The 15,943-nt window shown below is 40.8% G+C and overlaps 1 protein-coding gene across 1 annotated transcript in view; it reads left to right on the top strand.

The window, feature by feature from the left end:
• Positions 1 to 4,306: 4,306 nt before the first annotated feature.
• PRPF18 (pre-mRNA processing factor 18) overlaps positions 4,307 to 15,943 on the top strand; it is a 40,948-nt gene continuing 29,311 nt past the window's right edge. The window contains exons 1-2 of the mRNA XM_075552353.1: positions 4,307 to 4,468; positions 12,231 to 12,308. Of these exons, the coding sequence (XP_075408468.1) occupies positions 4,403 to 4,468; positions 12,231 to 12,308 (144 nt within the window). The 5' untranslated portion in view covers positions 4,307 to 4,402. The remainder of the gene's footprint in view (positions 4,469 to 12,230; positions 12,309 to 15,943) is intronic.

Raw genomic sequence — 15,943 nt, 5'->3', positions numbered from 1 at the left:
GCCAGAGACACTGCCCTCAATGTCTGCAACTGTGCTCTGGCCCCGGGTTGAAAAGGCTCCATCTATTATTAGTGTTTTTCATGATTTTGTAAAGAAACTGTTTTATTGACACAAAATTCACACATTAAACAATCCAATATTTCAATCACATTTAAAAATTTTGGGCAATCATTGCTACAGGCAATTTGAGAACATTTTCTGCTTTCTTGTACTCATTGTTCTGAGTCCCCCACTTCTCCCCAGCCTCCCTGGCCACACCCCTAAGAAACCATGAATCCAGTTACCGCCCTGATAGATTTAACTACGCTAGATTTCTTATCCAGAAAAACATATGAAACAACAATTTGAAAAAGAAAACACACCCAACAACCATAAGAAACATAAAAAAGAGAAAAACCTCAATTAGAAAGCTGACCAATTAGAAAGCTGGAATATCGTTAAAATGGGTCAAAAGGGAGATCAAATGATAAGGTGTTCAATTTTAATTTAACTAATTGCAAGAATCCACTTTCCATTTCAGTCTATCTGAGAGCCAGGCTACTGACATCCCCGGTCTGTGGTCAGAGGGGATTCACCAGAGGCTTAATCGTGTGTGTGTGTGTGTGTGTGTGTGTCTGTGTGTGTGTGTGTGTGTGGACGCTGCAACTGGAAAAGTCTAGACAAACAATAAAATGACAAATAAAGGCAGACTTGTAGCGCTCGCCAATTTCTGAAGTGTTACTGCTTCCCCCATGGCTGATTTCGAGTTACCAATGTGACATTACCAAATGTGGAGCGGAAAGCGCAGTACTGTAGCACATCATCATTTAGAGAAGGATTGTGTTATGTAGCGCCAGTGGATGGATTTTTTAAAAGTAGATCAGCACAGTAGCAGGCTAGAGTGTTAACCGTTTGTTAACCCAGGGACTGCTCCATGAGAAGATCTTATTCATTTTTTACTTTAGGGGCACAGATAATAGTAAAATAAATAGCAAAAGATGGATTCCATGTATTTACTTCCTTTGTTTATGGTATTTGATCTTCAGGAAACGTATGGACGTTTTGATAATGGCAATGGTTAACAACTAAGGAGCTCTGGTTGTGATATGAGCTTGGTGGACCACTTCTCGGGAGCAAGATGAGGCTGCCTGCTCCCGGAAAGATTGACAGTCTTGGAAACCCTGTATTGGGCCGCTGTGAGTCAGAATTAATTCAGTGGCATTGAGTTTTGCTTGGTTTGTATGGTTAATAAACTCTTTCATAAAATTCTTGGGAATGCTAACAGTGGTTCCCATTTGGGTTCAGGATACCATGGGAAGCATCTCCCACCACTCTTAAATCCACACATTTCATCCATCTGGGAAAGATGGACTCAAGTCCCATTCCCATTTCTTTCTTCTTTTCTTTTTTTTTTTTAAAGGGAAGGGACTCTGTTTGGCCCAAATTGGACAGTTACCTACTTATGGTCTAGTCATACAAAGTATGATTAGATATGAGGTGAATCCAAAGACAGCCTGCTCCCTGTCCTTTGAGAAGTTCCCTGGAGGGCCAGCTCCGAGTGGGTGAGCCCCTTTGACTTTGTCCGTGATAAAGCGTAGACCCCCCCTGGACATCTGCTTCTCCCCTGCTTCTGTTTCTCAAGACTTCCTGCAGACGGCCCTGCTCGCTCCCTCCCAGTCCCCCTTGAGAGATTTTAGCACAACTGGGTCTCAAAGGCGTCTGTGGATCAGCAGCAGCTGCCTCACAAGGGACTTCGTTTAAACTGCAAATTCTTAAGTCTTACCTCAGGCGTACTGAAAGAGAAATCCTGGGGATGGGGACCAGTAGGCTGCGGTTTTCATGAGCCTCAACACATTCTAAGCATTGAAGATGACTGTATTTCATTACATAGTGTGTTGTTGTTAGGGCAGCAACAAAGCAATTCCTGGCCAAACTCCCACCTACTCCCCCACCATCACAGTCACCCTGAGGGCAAAGTATAACTGGCCCTTTGGGTTTTTGAAATCTCATCCGGATTGAATTCAGCATTTCCCTCCAGTCTCCAAAAGGGACAAATCATTTTTTTATGGTGAGTTGCTCTTTGGGAGGAATAATCTCATCAATTGTTTATTGATTTTTACTCTTTCTTCTCTTAGAGATGATTGATCTTCAATGCTTGAGGATACTTTATTATAGTTTCATATATACTACTAAGTCATTTCTCTTATATAATTCATCTTTTCAGGATGGCTCTCTGGAATACCCTACTAGCTGATAACTTCTCTAAGGGGGTGGTGGGACTCTGTATATTTGGGATAGGCCATCGAAACTAGAATCATACAGAGCTCATAGAGGTCATCTCGATACTGAATTGAATAATTACAAAGACTGTAAAAATATTTCCTAGTTTGTAGCCCTTGACTTCCTTTTAGGGGAATTATTTAAAATTTATTCATGTAATTTTCAAGGTTGAGATACAAAAACATGTAAAGAATTTAATTAATACTTAATAAAATGAGATAACTGGATTTTTCTCCCTGAATGATGCCTATCTGGATTCTCCTTTACCCCAAATTATGGATTGCTCCCAAATTGTAATTTGTTATTTCTACCAAGTAACTAAGTAACTACTGTTTTCTTTATGAGAGGTGATCACCGGACCTTTCTTCCACGCCACACAGGGTGGCTTCTGATCACTTCCCTGCAGGTTAATCAAGTGAAAACTGTTTGCTCCACCCAAGGGTCTCTGATTATAGTTTCGTATTTCACTTCTTTTCCCTAATAGATAGATATTCTATCATGAGCATCGCTGTATCTCTGAGTAATTTTTCTGAAACATGGCTCATGAATAATAAGTTATTTGATTAAATGTAGAAGCTCTAATTTATTTAACCATTCTCCTATTTAGGACATCTGGGAGATTTCCAACGTTCCATTCTTAGAGTAGCTTATTGAAAGAAAATTTAAAAGGCCTGTTTTTAAGATAAATACTTTCTCTTTTAGAGTCAGGATTGATTTGTTCTCTGGAGCATTTATAAATTCGCCTGGTCATCCTTATTCCTTTTTATATGGAAAAGGCTGCTCATCCATTTTCCTGCTTAATCACTCAGGCCTTATAGACTCTATAAAACCTTAATTAAATGCACATGTTTACATAAACAGCAGGATCTGTGAATGCCTAACATTTAAAAGGACGCTGTCTATAGACGCTAGTGGCCTTCTCAAAGACCCCTGGAGAATAATGGGCAAGGTTAACAGTTCAAAGCTGTGCTCAGGAGGCATGGTAAGGCTTTCTACTCCGGTGAAGAGGTCCAGCCTGGGAAACCCACAGAGGCGGTTCTTATCTCTCCCGTGGGGTCTTGATGTTGCGTGGGAATCGTCTCTATGGCAACAAGCGGGCGAGGGCGTGGCCTGTGGTTTCCTCTCCAGTCTGGACAGCGATTCTGGGTGTTCTGTGTAGACTTTCATTGCTTTACTATCGTCCATGCCAAGTCTCTACATTTTTTTGTTATAATCCCTAGCCTCTGAGTACATCTTTGCCAATCACGCCATTGCTAATTCTGATTGCTTAGCAATTTCATTTAACTTGAGGTAAGTGCCCAAGTTCGATTGCTCAGCAATTTCATTCACTTGAGGTACATGCCCAATGATGCTCAAGGTTTGCACGCCAGAGAAGGGGGAGACAAAGTACTTTCGACATGACTTAAAGGGGCAGGGTGGTTTCATTTTACAGGGAACCTGAGTAGGTTCCCAGCGAACCCTGTCCTTTGACTCTGCCTGTGAGCCAGCATTGGGATCCAGCTTTTCCTAATTCTTGACGACAATAATTTATTTCCGTAGGCACGAAACTTCAGGGACGTTGACAGATCCTTGATATCTTATTGGTCCTGTGAATTTCTGCCATAAGTAAGGATCCAGGAACCCTGGGGTGCTAACTGCAAGGTCAGCTCAAGCCCGCCAGCTGCTCGCGCAAGAAAGTTACTGCCGTTTGTTCCCGTCAAGATTTATAGCCTCAGAAACTGTATGATGTAGGCTCATTATAATTCGGAATAAACTTTGATGACAATGGATTTGGTTTTGCTGTAATTAACATTATACAAGAAGCGTAAAGGATACTTTTACCCTTGCGCCGAGTCAAGCAGGTCAATAGTTTAATCCTTAAAATATGTAGTAAATTAAACTCGATTCAAAAGTTGCGGATTTTCGGTCAACGTTGTCATACCTGAGCCGCGCTTCCGGAGGGCGCCGCCAGGGGGCGGTAGAACTCAACCCCTTCGTCAACATCGACGTCCTGGCAAACTCTCTTCCCCGCTCTCGTTTGCGGCAACTTCCGCCGGAAGCGGTTCCTGCCAGTTGTTTTTTTATGGTAATGAGCTCACGGCAGCACCCTCGGTGAGGCTTGCCAGTTGCCCAGCGTCAGCGGAGGGGAAACTAGGGCTGCGAGATGGACATTCTCAAGTCGGAAATCCTCCGGAAGCGGCAACTGGTGGAAGAGAGGAACCTGTTGGCGGTGAGAAGTCGCGGGGGCGAGGGCTGGACGCTGAGGAGGTGGCGGGAAGCGGGATGGGGGAACCGGGGTGGGGGGCGGTCGCACCCAAAGGACTCAGTGAGAGCCTGCCACTGCCGCAGAACAACCCTTTAGAGATGATTTGCGGACATCAAATTGGAAGCCTTAGGGATGAGAACGTGGGAATTCCTGGAAAACCCAAGGCTTTTGACAGTCTCCTTACCTAGCCCCCACCCCCACCTGCCTCTTGTTGCCCCCACCCTCCCGCCTCCCGGAGGACAGACAGCAGAAACTGGGGGAGGGATACAGCGGTCAGTGTAAGATAGGAAAATAATTTATAATTCATCAAGGGGTCACGAGGGAGGGAGAGAGGGAGACAACAAGCTGATACGAAGGGCTCGAATAGAAAGTTTGTTCATAAAATAACGATGGCAACATTGTACAAATATGCTTGATACAATTGATGAATAGATTGTTATAAGAGCTGTAAGAGCCCCCCCCCAATGGTCTTAAAATAAAATTTTAAAATATGGTACTTATTAATTTCGGTTACTAATCTGCGAGGCAGTGTGCAGAATGCTTTATGTATCTTATTTGTGTAGCAATACCATAAAGGTACTACAATGACCTTGAAAAATCTGCCTTTTTCCAAGTCTCACAACTTTTCTGCTTTGAAAGGTGCTTGCCATTTTTCTATCACTGTCTGTAAGTGAGGAGGAGCCTTGGTGGTGTAATGGTTCCTCCTTCAGCTGCGATTGGCAAGGTCAGGAGTTCAATACCACCAGTAAGACTTTCTCCTCCTGTATCGGCCTTTCAAGTCCTATAAAGAGTTACAGTCTGGGAAACTCACAGGAGCAGTTTATCCTCTCCTATAGGGTTGGCATTGACTCGGAGGCAGTGAATTTAGGATTTGTTATATGAGTGGGAAATATTTGAGATTTCCTTCTCTGACAGGTTTCCACCTTACATAGGTTCTAACCTTCTTAGGATTTACTATATTATTCCCATTCACAAATGAGGTAACTAAAGCTGAAATAGTTTCATGACTTTTATAGGGACACAACTAACGAGATAAAGCGTGGATTTGAACCCCTACCTGTCCCATTTCTAAGTCTCCTCAAAGCCTAATATTTTAAAAACGAATATCCACCGTTTTTTGTGGATTAAAGTATTTATAAATTAAATTATTATATACGATTTATGTTTTTGAAAGGGCTATCTAATGCTATATCATTTGATCTCCATACTGTAACTGGTTGTTGCGTAGGTCCAGAATAATGCTATTTTCATGGGTGGTGGAATTGAGACCTAGAGAGTGACATGATATTCACAGTCCTCTGGCCAGCCAGGGTAAATCTCAGTCTCTAAATTCCTAGCTGAGCATTCTTGTATAGTATCAGAGAATAATGTGTAAATGGACCCCATCTGTTAGTTTGTGGTACTGTGGTGACTAGATTGTTGCTGGAAGTTATGCCACTGGTATTTCAAATGCAAGCATGATAACCCATGACAAACAGCTTCAGTGGAGCTTCCAGACTGAACACAGACGAAAAAGAAGGAATAGGTGACTTGCTTCTGAGGGATTAACCGTGAAAACTTTAGGACTAGAGCAAGGATGTTGTCTAACACCAGGCGGACAAACCCCTCAGGTTGGAAGACACTCAGAATACAGCGAGACGAGCTACCTTCAAGTGGAGTCCATCTTAATGATGTGGTTGGAACAAAGGTTTGGGGCCTTCGTTTGCTGATTAAATATGAGCAGAAATCGCTGCAGACATATATTAATCAGAATACAGAATGAAGTATGAATCTGGGCAAATTTGAATTTGTAAAACATGAAATGGAATACATAATGATCAATATCTTGGGTATTGGTAAACTGAAAAGAACGGCTTCTGGCCAATTTCAATCAGATAATCATGTGGATTACTATGCTGGGAATGACAAAGAGGAATGGTGTTGCAGGCATCATTCAAGAGAAACATTTCAAGATCTCTCTTAAAGTAGTGTACTACCTGTGATAGGCTAATATCTATATGCCTATAAGGAAAATTCTGTGATAAGCTAATACTATATGACTGCAAGGAAAATCAGCTAATAAAACTGTTTAGATTTGTGCACAATTCACAAAAGCCAATGATGAAAAAATTTTGTCATTTTTAAGTCTGAAGTAGGTCAAATATACGGTGAAGATGCATTGATAATTATTAGTGATTAGAATGAAAAAGTCAGAAGCACAGAGGAAGGATCAGTAGTTAGAAAATATGACTGTTGTGATGGCTATGAGGTTGAAGATCATTTGGTAGAATTTTGTAGCACCAGCAACTTCTTCATTGTAAGTACCACTTTTCAACCATACGAACTGTGACTATATACTTGGCCCTCACTAGATGAAGTACACAGCATCAGTTCTGCTATATCTGGAATGTGATGATGGAGAAGATCAATATCACCAGCCAAAGCAAAGCTCCAGGGGCAAACTGGAACTGGTCAGCAATTGCTTATATGCAAGTTCAGATTGAAGCTGAAAATAAAATTAAAATAAGTTCACAAGAACCAAAATACAACCTTGAATATTTTATTAGTCTGGGTAAACTAGAGAAACAAATCCACAGAAACTCATATGTATATGAGAGAGAGTTGTATATAAAAGGTAAGTGTACATTAAGAGTGTATCCCAACCCAGCCCAAGTCCAAGCCCATGAGTCCAACAGTAGCCATATGCCCGACACCAATCTACAAAGTCCTCCTCAAACTCACAAAACACGCAATAATGCCGAATGCAGGAGGAAAGCCAAATCAGTGAGCATCTCAGCACTGGCGGGGGTCTCCACACGGCTGCTCCAGCACCCAGGGCTGCATCAGGGTAGGTCCATGTAGCTTCTCCTCAGGGATGTCTTCCAGGAAGTGAGCCTTGCCAGCTGAAGCAGGGAACTAGCTAAGGCAGCTGCACTCTGGTCCGACCTCACTGAGCCATTTACGTCCCCACCCTTCGATTAATCCCACATGTGTTTATCAGCCAGGTTGGCACAGTAAATCTTAACTATCACAAGTATATTCTACCAGAATTTAGAGACCATCTCAAGAAAAGATTTGACACATTGAACACTAATGAGCTAAGATGTGGGATGAAATCAAGAACATCATTTAAGAAGAAATCAAAAGGTCACTTAAAAGACCAAAGTGGATGCCATAAGAAACGGAAACTTGTACTTGAATATAGAATATCTAAAGCAAAAATGGAAGAAATTATAAAATTAAAGGGCTGAAGTGGTAAAATTTAAAGGAGGTAGAAAACCAAAAAAGGAGAAACATGCTCAGCATATCTCAAGTAAAAGAACTGAAGAACAAATTCAAGCCTCAAGTTGCGATATTGATGGATTCTGTAGGCTAAGTATTGAAACGTGCAGGAAACATCAAAAGAAGATGGAAGGAATCTATTGTTAAACTGTACCAAAAAGAATTGGTTGGCATTTTACCATTTCAAGAGGTAGCATATCATCAAGAACAAAGATGGTTGAAGGAAAAAGTCCAAGTTGCACTGAAAGCATTTGCAAAACTCAAGGCTCCAGGAATTGACAGAATCCCAACTTAAATATTTCATCAAGCTGATGAAGTATGAGAAGTACTTATCTATGCCGACGGAAGGCCGCTATCTGATCAAAAGACCGGAAGATATCCATATTTGGGTCCATTTTAAAGAATACTGACCCAACAGAATGTAGAAATTATCGAACATGATCACAATATAACATGCAAGTAAAATTTTACTGAAGGTAATTTTAAAATGGTTACAACCGTACTTGAACCGGGCGCGGCCAGATTTCAGTTGCATTCAGAAGACGTGGAATGATCGATACCCTTGCTGATATCAGATGAATGCATCTTGGCTGAAAACGGAATGCCAGGAAATGTTTAGCTTGATTCCTATTGATTATGCAGACAGTTATTGGGACCACAACAAACAAGAATGGGGTTCCAGATCATTTCGTTGTGCTCACGTGGTACCTGTCTATAGACCAAACGGGCATTATTTTAACAGGACCTAAGGGATGCTGCATGGCTTTAAAGTCAGGAAAAGTGTTACTCAATCCGTATACTGAGTGAGTAATCTGAAGTATATGAAGAAGAAGGTGGCATCAGAATATTGGAGGAAGGTTCATTAACAACTTTTGAAATGCAGATGACATAACCTTGCTTTCTGAAAGTGAAGAGAACTTAATGGATTTACTGATGAAGATCAAAGACTGTAGTCTTCAGTAGGGACTGTACCACAATAGAAAGAAAGCAAAGATCCCCACAACTGGATCAATAAACAACCTCTTGATAAATGGAGAAAATGTTGAAGTTGTCGGGAGTTTCATTTTACATAGCTCCACAATCAGTGCTCATGGAAGCAGCAGTCAAGACATAAATATATTGCACTGGGCAAATCTAGAAAGATGTCACTTTGAAGACTAAGGTCTGTGATACTTACATAATTTCATGTCAACTTGAAGATATATAAAAGTGTAGGGGTGGACGTTAGCCTGTCCATCAGGTCACAGCCTGACACTGACTCCTTGTGGGCATGGCCTTCTCATAAGGAGGGCTCTGGGAACCTCCCTCGAGCTCCTCTGGGACCTGCGAGAGCCCTGTGACACTTCCACCACCATTGGATCCCCAGGACTTTGCACCCACCGGCCTGTGATATTCCTGCATTCCGCATCATTGCATGTGGCTGAGGGAATCTGAAGAGGGATTTACGGACTAGTCTTGGACTTGAGTTGGACTGGGCTAGGGTAGTTTTAAAAAACTTAAAGAAAAAACATTTTATTAGGGGCTCATACAACTCTTACCACAATCCATACATATATATCAATTGTATAAAGCACATCTATACATTCTTTGCCCTAATCATTTTCAAAGCATTTGCTCTCTGCTTAAGCCCTTTGCATCAGGTCCTCTTTTTTTCCCCTCCCTCCCTGCTCCCCCCTCTGGCTAGGATATTTTCTTGATAAATATTTACTTCTTTATAGAAAGCTCTTTCTTATGAATATAGGAGTGTGATACACAGGATTTGTTTCTCTAATCTACCCAGCCTAACACAAGTCCAAGTTCTAGTATTTTCGCTTGTCTTATATGCACATGAAAGCTGGACAATGAATAAGGATGGTCACAGAAGGCTTGATACATTTAGATTATTGTGTGGGCGAAGAACATTAGGCCAAAAGAACAAATGAATCTGCCTTGGAGGAAATCTAACCAAAATATTCCTTAGAAACACGGGTGGGGAGACGTCATCTCATGTACTCTGGACATGTTATCAGAAGAAGCCAGTCCCTGGAAAAGGATATCATGTTTGGTAGAGGGTCAGGATAAAAAAGAGAAGCAAGAGCATCAACAAAGTAGATTCACAGGGGTCACCGGATTCATAACAGTAACAAAATTACAGTGATGAAGTAGCAACGAAAATTTTATGGTTGGGGGATCACCACCACATGAGGCACTGTATGATAGGGTCGGGGCATGAGGAAGGTTGAGAACCACCACTTTATGCTTTATCGAGTTCCTGGTGGTAGAGAGAGTTCAGTGGTTAGTGTCAACCTAGAAATAATGTGAAAGAAAAGCCTGGGGGTCCATTCTTGTAAACTCAGCCGTGGAGAACACTGGGCCCAGTTCTCTTCTGTCCCACATGGGACACGGTGCTGGAATGGACCGTGCTTTGTGGGGTATCCCTTATACTACCAGACATTTGCCAAATTATCTCTCTCGTTTTTCCTGTTTTATTTATTTAAAAACCATTTTATTAGGAGCTCTTGCAGATTTTATCACAATCCATTCATCCATCCATTGTATCAAGCACATTTGTACATTTGTTGCCATCATCGTTTTGCTTTCTTTTTTTAAAAAAAAGTTTTATTGGGAGCTCATACAGCTCTTATTACAATCCATATATGCATCCATTGTGTTGAATACATTTGTTGCCATCATCATTTTCAAAACATTTTCTTTCTACTTGAGCCCTTGGTATGGCTTCTCATTGTTTTCCCTCCCTCCTCACCCTCCCTGCCTCACAAACCCTTGATAATTTACAAATTGTTGTTATTTTTTCGTGTCTTACACTGACTGATGCCTCCCTTCACCCACTTTTCTGTTGTCCATCCCCCTGATAGGGAGTTTCCCCCTTCCTCCCCCCACTTTCCCCCTATCCTCCTGGTATCACTACTCTCATTGCTGGCCTGAGGGGTTTATCTGTCCTGGATTCCCTGTCTTATAAGCTCGTATCTGTACCAGTGTATATGTTCTGGTCTAGCCAGATTTATAAGGTAGAATTGGGGTCATGATAGTGGGTGTGTGTGTGTGTGTGTGAAAACATTAAAGAACTAGAGGAAAGTTGTATGTTTTCTTCGGTGTTATACTACACTGGCTCATCTCTTCCTTGTGACCCTTTTTTGAGGGGATGTCCGGTTGTCTACAGGTGGGCTTTGGGTCTCCACTCGGCCCTCCCTCTCATTTCACATGGATAGGATTTTGTTTGTTTGTTTTTAATCATTGTGTTGGGGGCTTGTACAACTCTTTTACAAATAATTTTATTAGAGACACATTCAACTCTTATCACAATAATCAATTGTGTAAAGCACATTTGTATATCCATTTCCCTCATCATTCTCAAAACATTTGCTCTCCACATAAGCCCCTGACATCAGCTCCTCATTTTTCCTCCTCCTTCCCTACTCCCCCTCCCTCATGAACCCTTGATATTTTAGAAATTATTATTTTGTCATATCCTACACTGTCCAATGTCTCCCTTCACCTACTTTTCTGTTGTCCGTCCCCCAGGGAGGAGGTTATATGTAGATCCTTGTAATTGGTTTCTTACAACTCTTACCACAATTGTGTCAAGCACTTTTGTACATTTGTTGCCATCATCATTCTCAAAACATTTGCTTTTTACGTGAGCCCCTGGTATCAGCTCCTCATTTTTTCCCCTCCCTCCCCATTCCCCTTCCCTCATGAACCCTTGATAATTTATAAATTATTATTGTTTTTGTCATAACTTACAATGTTCTGGGTCTTTGATGCTTGGTACCTGATCCCATTGACAACTCATGATCACCCAGGCTGGTGTATTTCTTCCATGTGGGCTTTGTTGCTTCTCAGCTAGATGGCTGCTTGTTTACCTTCAACCCCAGATGCTATGTCTTTTGATAGCCGGGCACCATCAGCTTTCTTCACCAATTTGCTTATGCACCCGCTTTGTCTTTAGGGATCGTGTTGGGAAAGTGAGCATCACAGAATGCCAGGTTATTAGAACAAAGTGTTCTTGCGTTGAAGGAATATTTGAGTAGAGAACCAATGTCCATCTGCTACCTTAATATTAAACATATAAATATATATACATAGATCTATTTCCCTATCATTATATGTAAATATATTTACATAGGTACATGCCTGTATTTAGACCTCTATAAATGTCCTTTGCCTCCTAGTTGTTTCCTCTGTTTCCTTTTACTTTCCTCTTGCCCCACCGTCATGTTTGGCCTTCACTTGGGTTTCAGTGATTCCTTTTGGCTACATTGCAACATTGCATTTGATTAAGCCCCACCAGGCATCCTACGCCCTCCTTGCCACCAATTTTAGATAACTTGTTTCCTTCTCCCTGGCTTTGTTCTTGCCAAGTTCTTGAAATGGTGAAGAGTATTTTCAGGGTTCTAAAGACCTAGTACCCTGTGGGACTGGAGACTACTCATGGATATTATTAACTTTATTTTTTCTTTAATAGGAAAACAAAAAATATTTCAAGCGTAGTGAACTTGCAAAAAAAGAAGAGGAAGCATACTTTGAAAGATGTGGCTACAAGGTATGAATGCCTACTTTTACATTGAATTATATATATCTGAATTTATATTTATTCAGCTGTTGTTAAAGTGACAAAATTATTGATCTTTGTTCAATTTATCAATATTATACATTAGCCTATAAATGAGAAGCCATCTGGAGAGGTATGAGTTTTTGGTTTGGTTTTCGCTTTTTCTTTTTCCAATTTTATTTTTTAGATCATACATTCAGGATAATTCTTGCATGATTTGGCTTGGAATGGTTTGGCTTTTTGTGGACAGCATGAAATGGCTTGAGATGAAAGCTTGAATTTATTTGCGTTTAAAATAAGTCCTGGGTCTGATACTGCCTCATTTTCATCTCCACCACTACCCCTCTTCCCACTTCTCCCAATCAAAGTCTTTTTTAAAAGGGTTCCAAGCATTTTATTCATTTAGCCACAACGGAATTAGCAGTGATATTTTCTCTGTGTTCTAAATACTTTAAAGTATTGATTTTGGGGGTAGGGTTCCATTGTTGGTAATCCCTTTTGGTTCTGTGTACTTCTCTTTGCTTGAAGTATGGTGCCATCTAACATATGTTCTTGTGTGATAAGGAATTACATTCCAAACACTGTTTAGTCTATGCGGTACGTTTATTGGGAAGGTGATGAGGTGGAGAAATTGTTTAAATTTTTTTTAAAGATTATATCTTGTTTAGTAATTTTTAAAACTAGTGTTAAGAGGTTCTATCAAAATTCTTTTGCCAAGGCATAAGCTTGAAATCAGCTTTCTGCTTGTGGTGCGTCAATATCTGATAATACATGATCTTGTGCATGTAATGGGGATGTTCTAGAATTTATTTTTGCTGGTGTAGTGTTTCTAGAAAGAAGCATGAGGAACGCAAGTGGTGTGGACTGCATTTGGCTCTGTCGTGTGGCGCTGTGAACGGGCACATGTTAAAGAAAAACGTTGCTGTATTTTGGATAGGTTCCCACAACCCGAACATGTATAGTTGTATTTTGATCTTTTTCATGAGTATATTGACTTTATTTGCTCCCTGAACTGGACATTTAAAATTAGTTCCAACTGTAGTTATTGGGCAGATTTTTCAGAAACGAGTATTGTGTTAACCTCTTGCCCTTGCCAGTATTGACTAGTTCAAATTGGGTCTGAAAAAAGAACCACTTTTGGGTTTAGCCTGCTGGCTTGCTGCTTGTCCAGATCCTTAGAATTGAAATCTTTTCGTTGTTGTGTCAGCTAGGAGAAGAATTGAAAATAGTTTTTGTTCAGTTGAGATGATCCTGGAAGCAGTGAGTCCTGTAAAGGTAGTGTGGGCACACTGAGGCCAGCCTTTTCTCTCTAGCTGTTAACTGCCATGGAATCCTTGGGGAAATGCCTCCTCTTTTCCTAAAGATGTTTGAAATATTTCCATTTTCATAGTAATAAAAATATAGTTATGTATGAGTGTGATTCTTTCATAGAAATTAGTCGTCATCTTTTAAGCTTGATGCTGTATCCACCTGTGAATATATGAAAGCTTAAGTTTTTAATCTGTAAACCATGAACTATGGAATCATAGATTATATCACTTTAATAATTAGCCTATCTTAATTGAGTGTGGGTTTTATCCGTAATGTTGATCTTCTAGTATGTTTTATTGATCTTACTCCAACGTTAGTATTTTAGGTTTGTCTTATGGTTAGTTGGGAAAACATGTTTCAATATCTTTTCATAGACCTTACAGTGGGGCTTATTTTTATATCTTGTTGAGCTCAGTTTTTTTTTAATCATTTTATTGGGGGCTCATACAATTCTTATCACAATCCATACATCCATCCATTGTGTCAAGAACATATGTACCTTTGTTGCCATCATCATTCTCAAAACATTTGCTTTGTGCTTGAGCCCTTAATATCTGCTGGTCATTATCCCCCACCCTCCCCACTCCCCCTACCTCATGAACCCTTCATCATTCATAAATTATTATTATTTTGTTATATATTACGCTGTTCGACATCTCCCCCTGCCCTCCACTCTGCTGTTCCTCCCCCAGGGAGGAGACTATACGTAGATTCTTGTAATCAGTTCCCCCTTTCCTACCCCACTTTCCACCCTCCAGGCATCGCCACTATCACCACTAGTCCTGAAGGAGTCATCTGTCCTGGATTCCCTGTGTTTCCAGTTGCTATCTGTGCCTATGTACATCCATCCTCTGGTCTAGCCAGATTTGTAAGGTAGAATTGGAATCATGGTAGTGTGTGTGTGGGGGGGGAAGTATTTAAGAACTAGAGGAAAGCTATCTGTTTCATCGTTGCTACCCAGATCCTGCCTAGTTCATCTCCTCCCCACAACCCTTCAGTAAGAGGTGTCCGGTTGGCTACCATTGGGCTTTGAGTCTCCACTCTGCACTCACCCACATTTTCAATGATATGATTTTTTGTTCCTTGATGCTTGATACCTAATCTCTTCAACAGCTTGTGGTCACTCAGGCTGGTATGTTTCTTCCATGTGGGCTTTGTTGCTTCTGAGCTAGATGGCCACTTGTTTGTCTTCGAGCTTTTAAGACCCCAGACACTATATCTTTTGATAGCCAGGCAACATCAACTTTCTTCACCACATTTGCTTATGCACATGTTTGTCTTCATGGATCGTATCAGGGAGGTGGGTGCCCATTGATATGATTTTTAGTTCTTTGATGTCTGATAACTAGTCCCTTCTGCACCTTGTGGTCAGACAAGCTGGTTTGCTTCTTCCATGTGGACTTTGATGCTTCTCAGCTAGATGATGGCTTGTTTATCTTCAAACCTTTAATACCCCAGACGCTATATCTTTTGATAGCTGGGCACCATTAGCTTTCTTCACCACATTTGCTTATGCACACGTTTGTCTTTCGTGGTTGTGTCAGGAAGGTGGGCACCCACTGATACGGTTTTTAGCTCTTTGATGTCTGATAACTGGTCCCTTCTACACCTCGTGGTTAGCCAAGCTGGTGTGCTTCTGCCACGTGGGCTTTGAGCTCAGTGTTTGATTAAACTGTGATTTAGACAGCACATTCAATAGACTATATGAAGAGAGTTTTTTCCTACAGGTTCATTTGAGCAAGAATGTCTACTCATTCCTGTGTAGTATGCATAGAGTGCTGCTGATTATTCTTTTTTCATTATTTTGAGGTTTGGAGCTCAATTTGTGGGCAAGTTCTATGCAGCACCGGGACGTATTCTAGATACCAGTAGGGCTTCTGTGCCTCTGGAAGGATACTTCTCATTCAGTGGGACAGGAAGTAACGAGCATGAGGCATCACCTGTTTCTGCTGGAAAACTGTTGGTTTCCTTTTTTAAGGAAAAAGTAAAACTTCTCTTCTTAACTAAATTTTTGCATGTCAGATTTTTTCCTTCAATTTTAGAACATGTTCTTCATTCTTGCCCATTATTATTAGCTCCCCACTGCCATCCAACCTCCCTTGTCATAATCCTAAGTAATCATTAATCTGGCTACTCTCCCTGTGGATTACCAATCCTGGATTTCATACATAGAAAATCCTACCCAAAAATCCCTGCAAGGACAACAAAATAAAACGCAGGAAAACCTTAATCCAAACAAAAGCAGAGTAGAAACTAGAATAAACCAAAGAGGGTCAAAAGGGAAAACAATAATAATAAATTGTAACCTAACTATG

Source organism: Tenrec ecaudatus, chromosome 6 (assembly GCF_050624435.1).
Source record: "Tenrec ecaudatus isolate mTenEca1 chromosome 6, mTenEca1.hap1, whole genome shotgun sequence".
NCBI classification, from domain to species: Eukaryota; Metazoa; Chordata; class Mammalia; order Afrosoricida; family Tenrecidae; genus Tenrec; species Tenrec ecaudatus.
The sequence above is the reverse complement of the archived record's forward strand: the minus strand, read 5'-3'. Positions and strand labels throughout refer to the sequence as shown.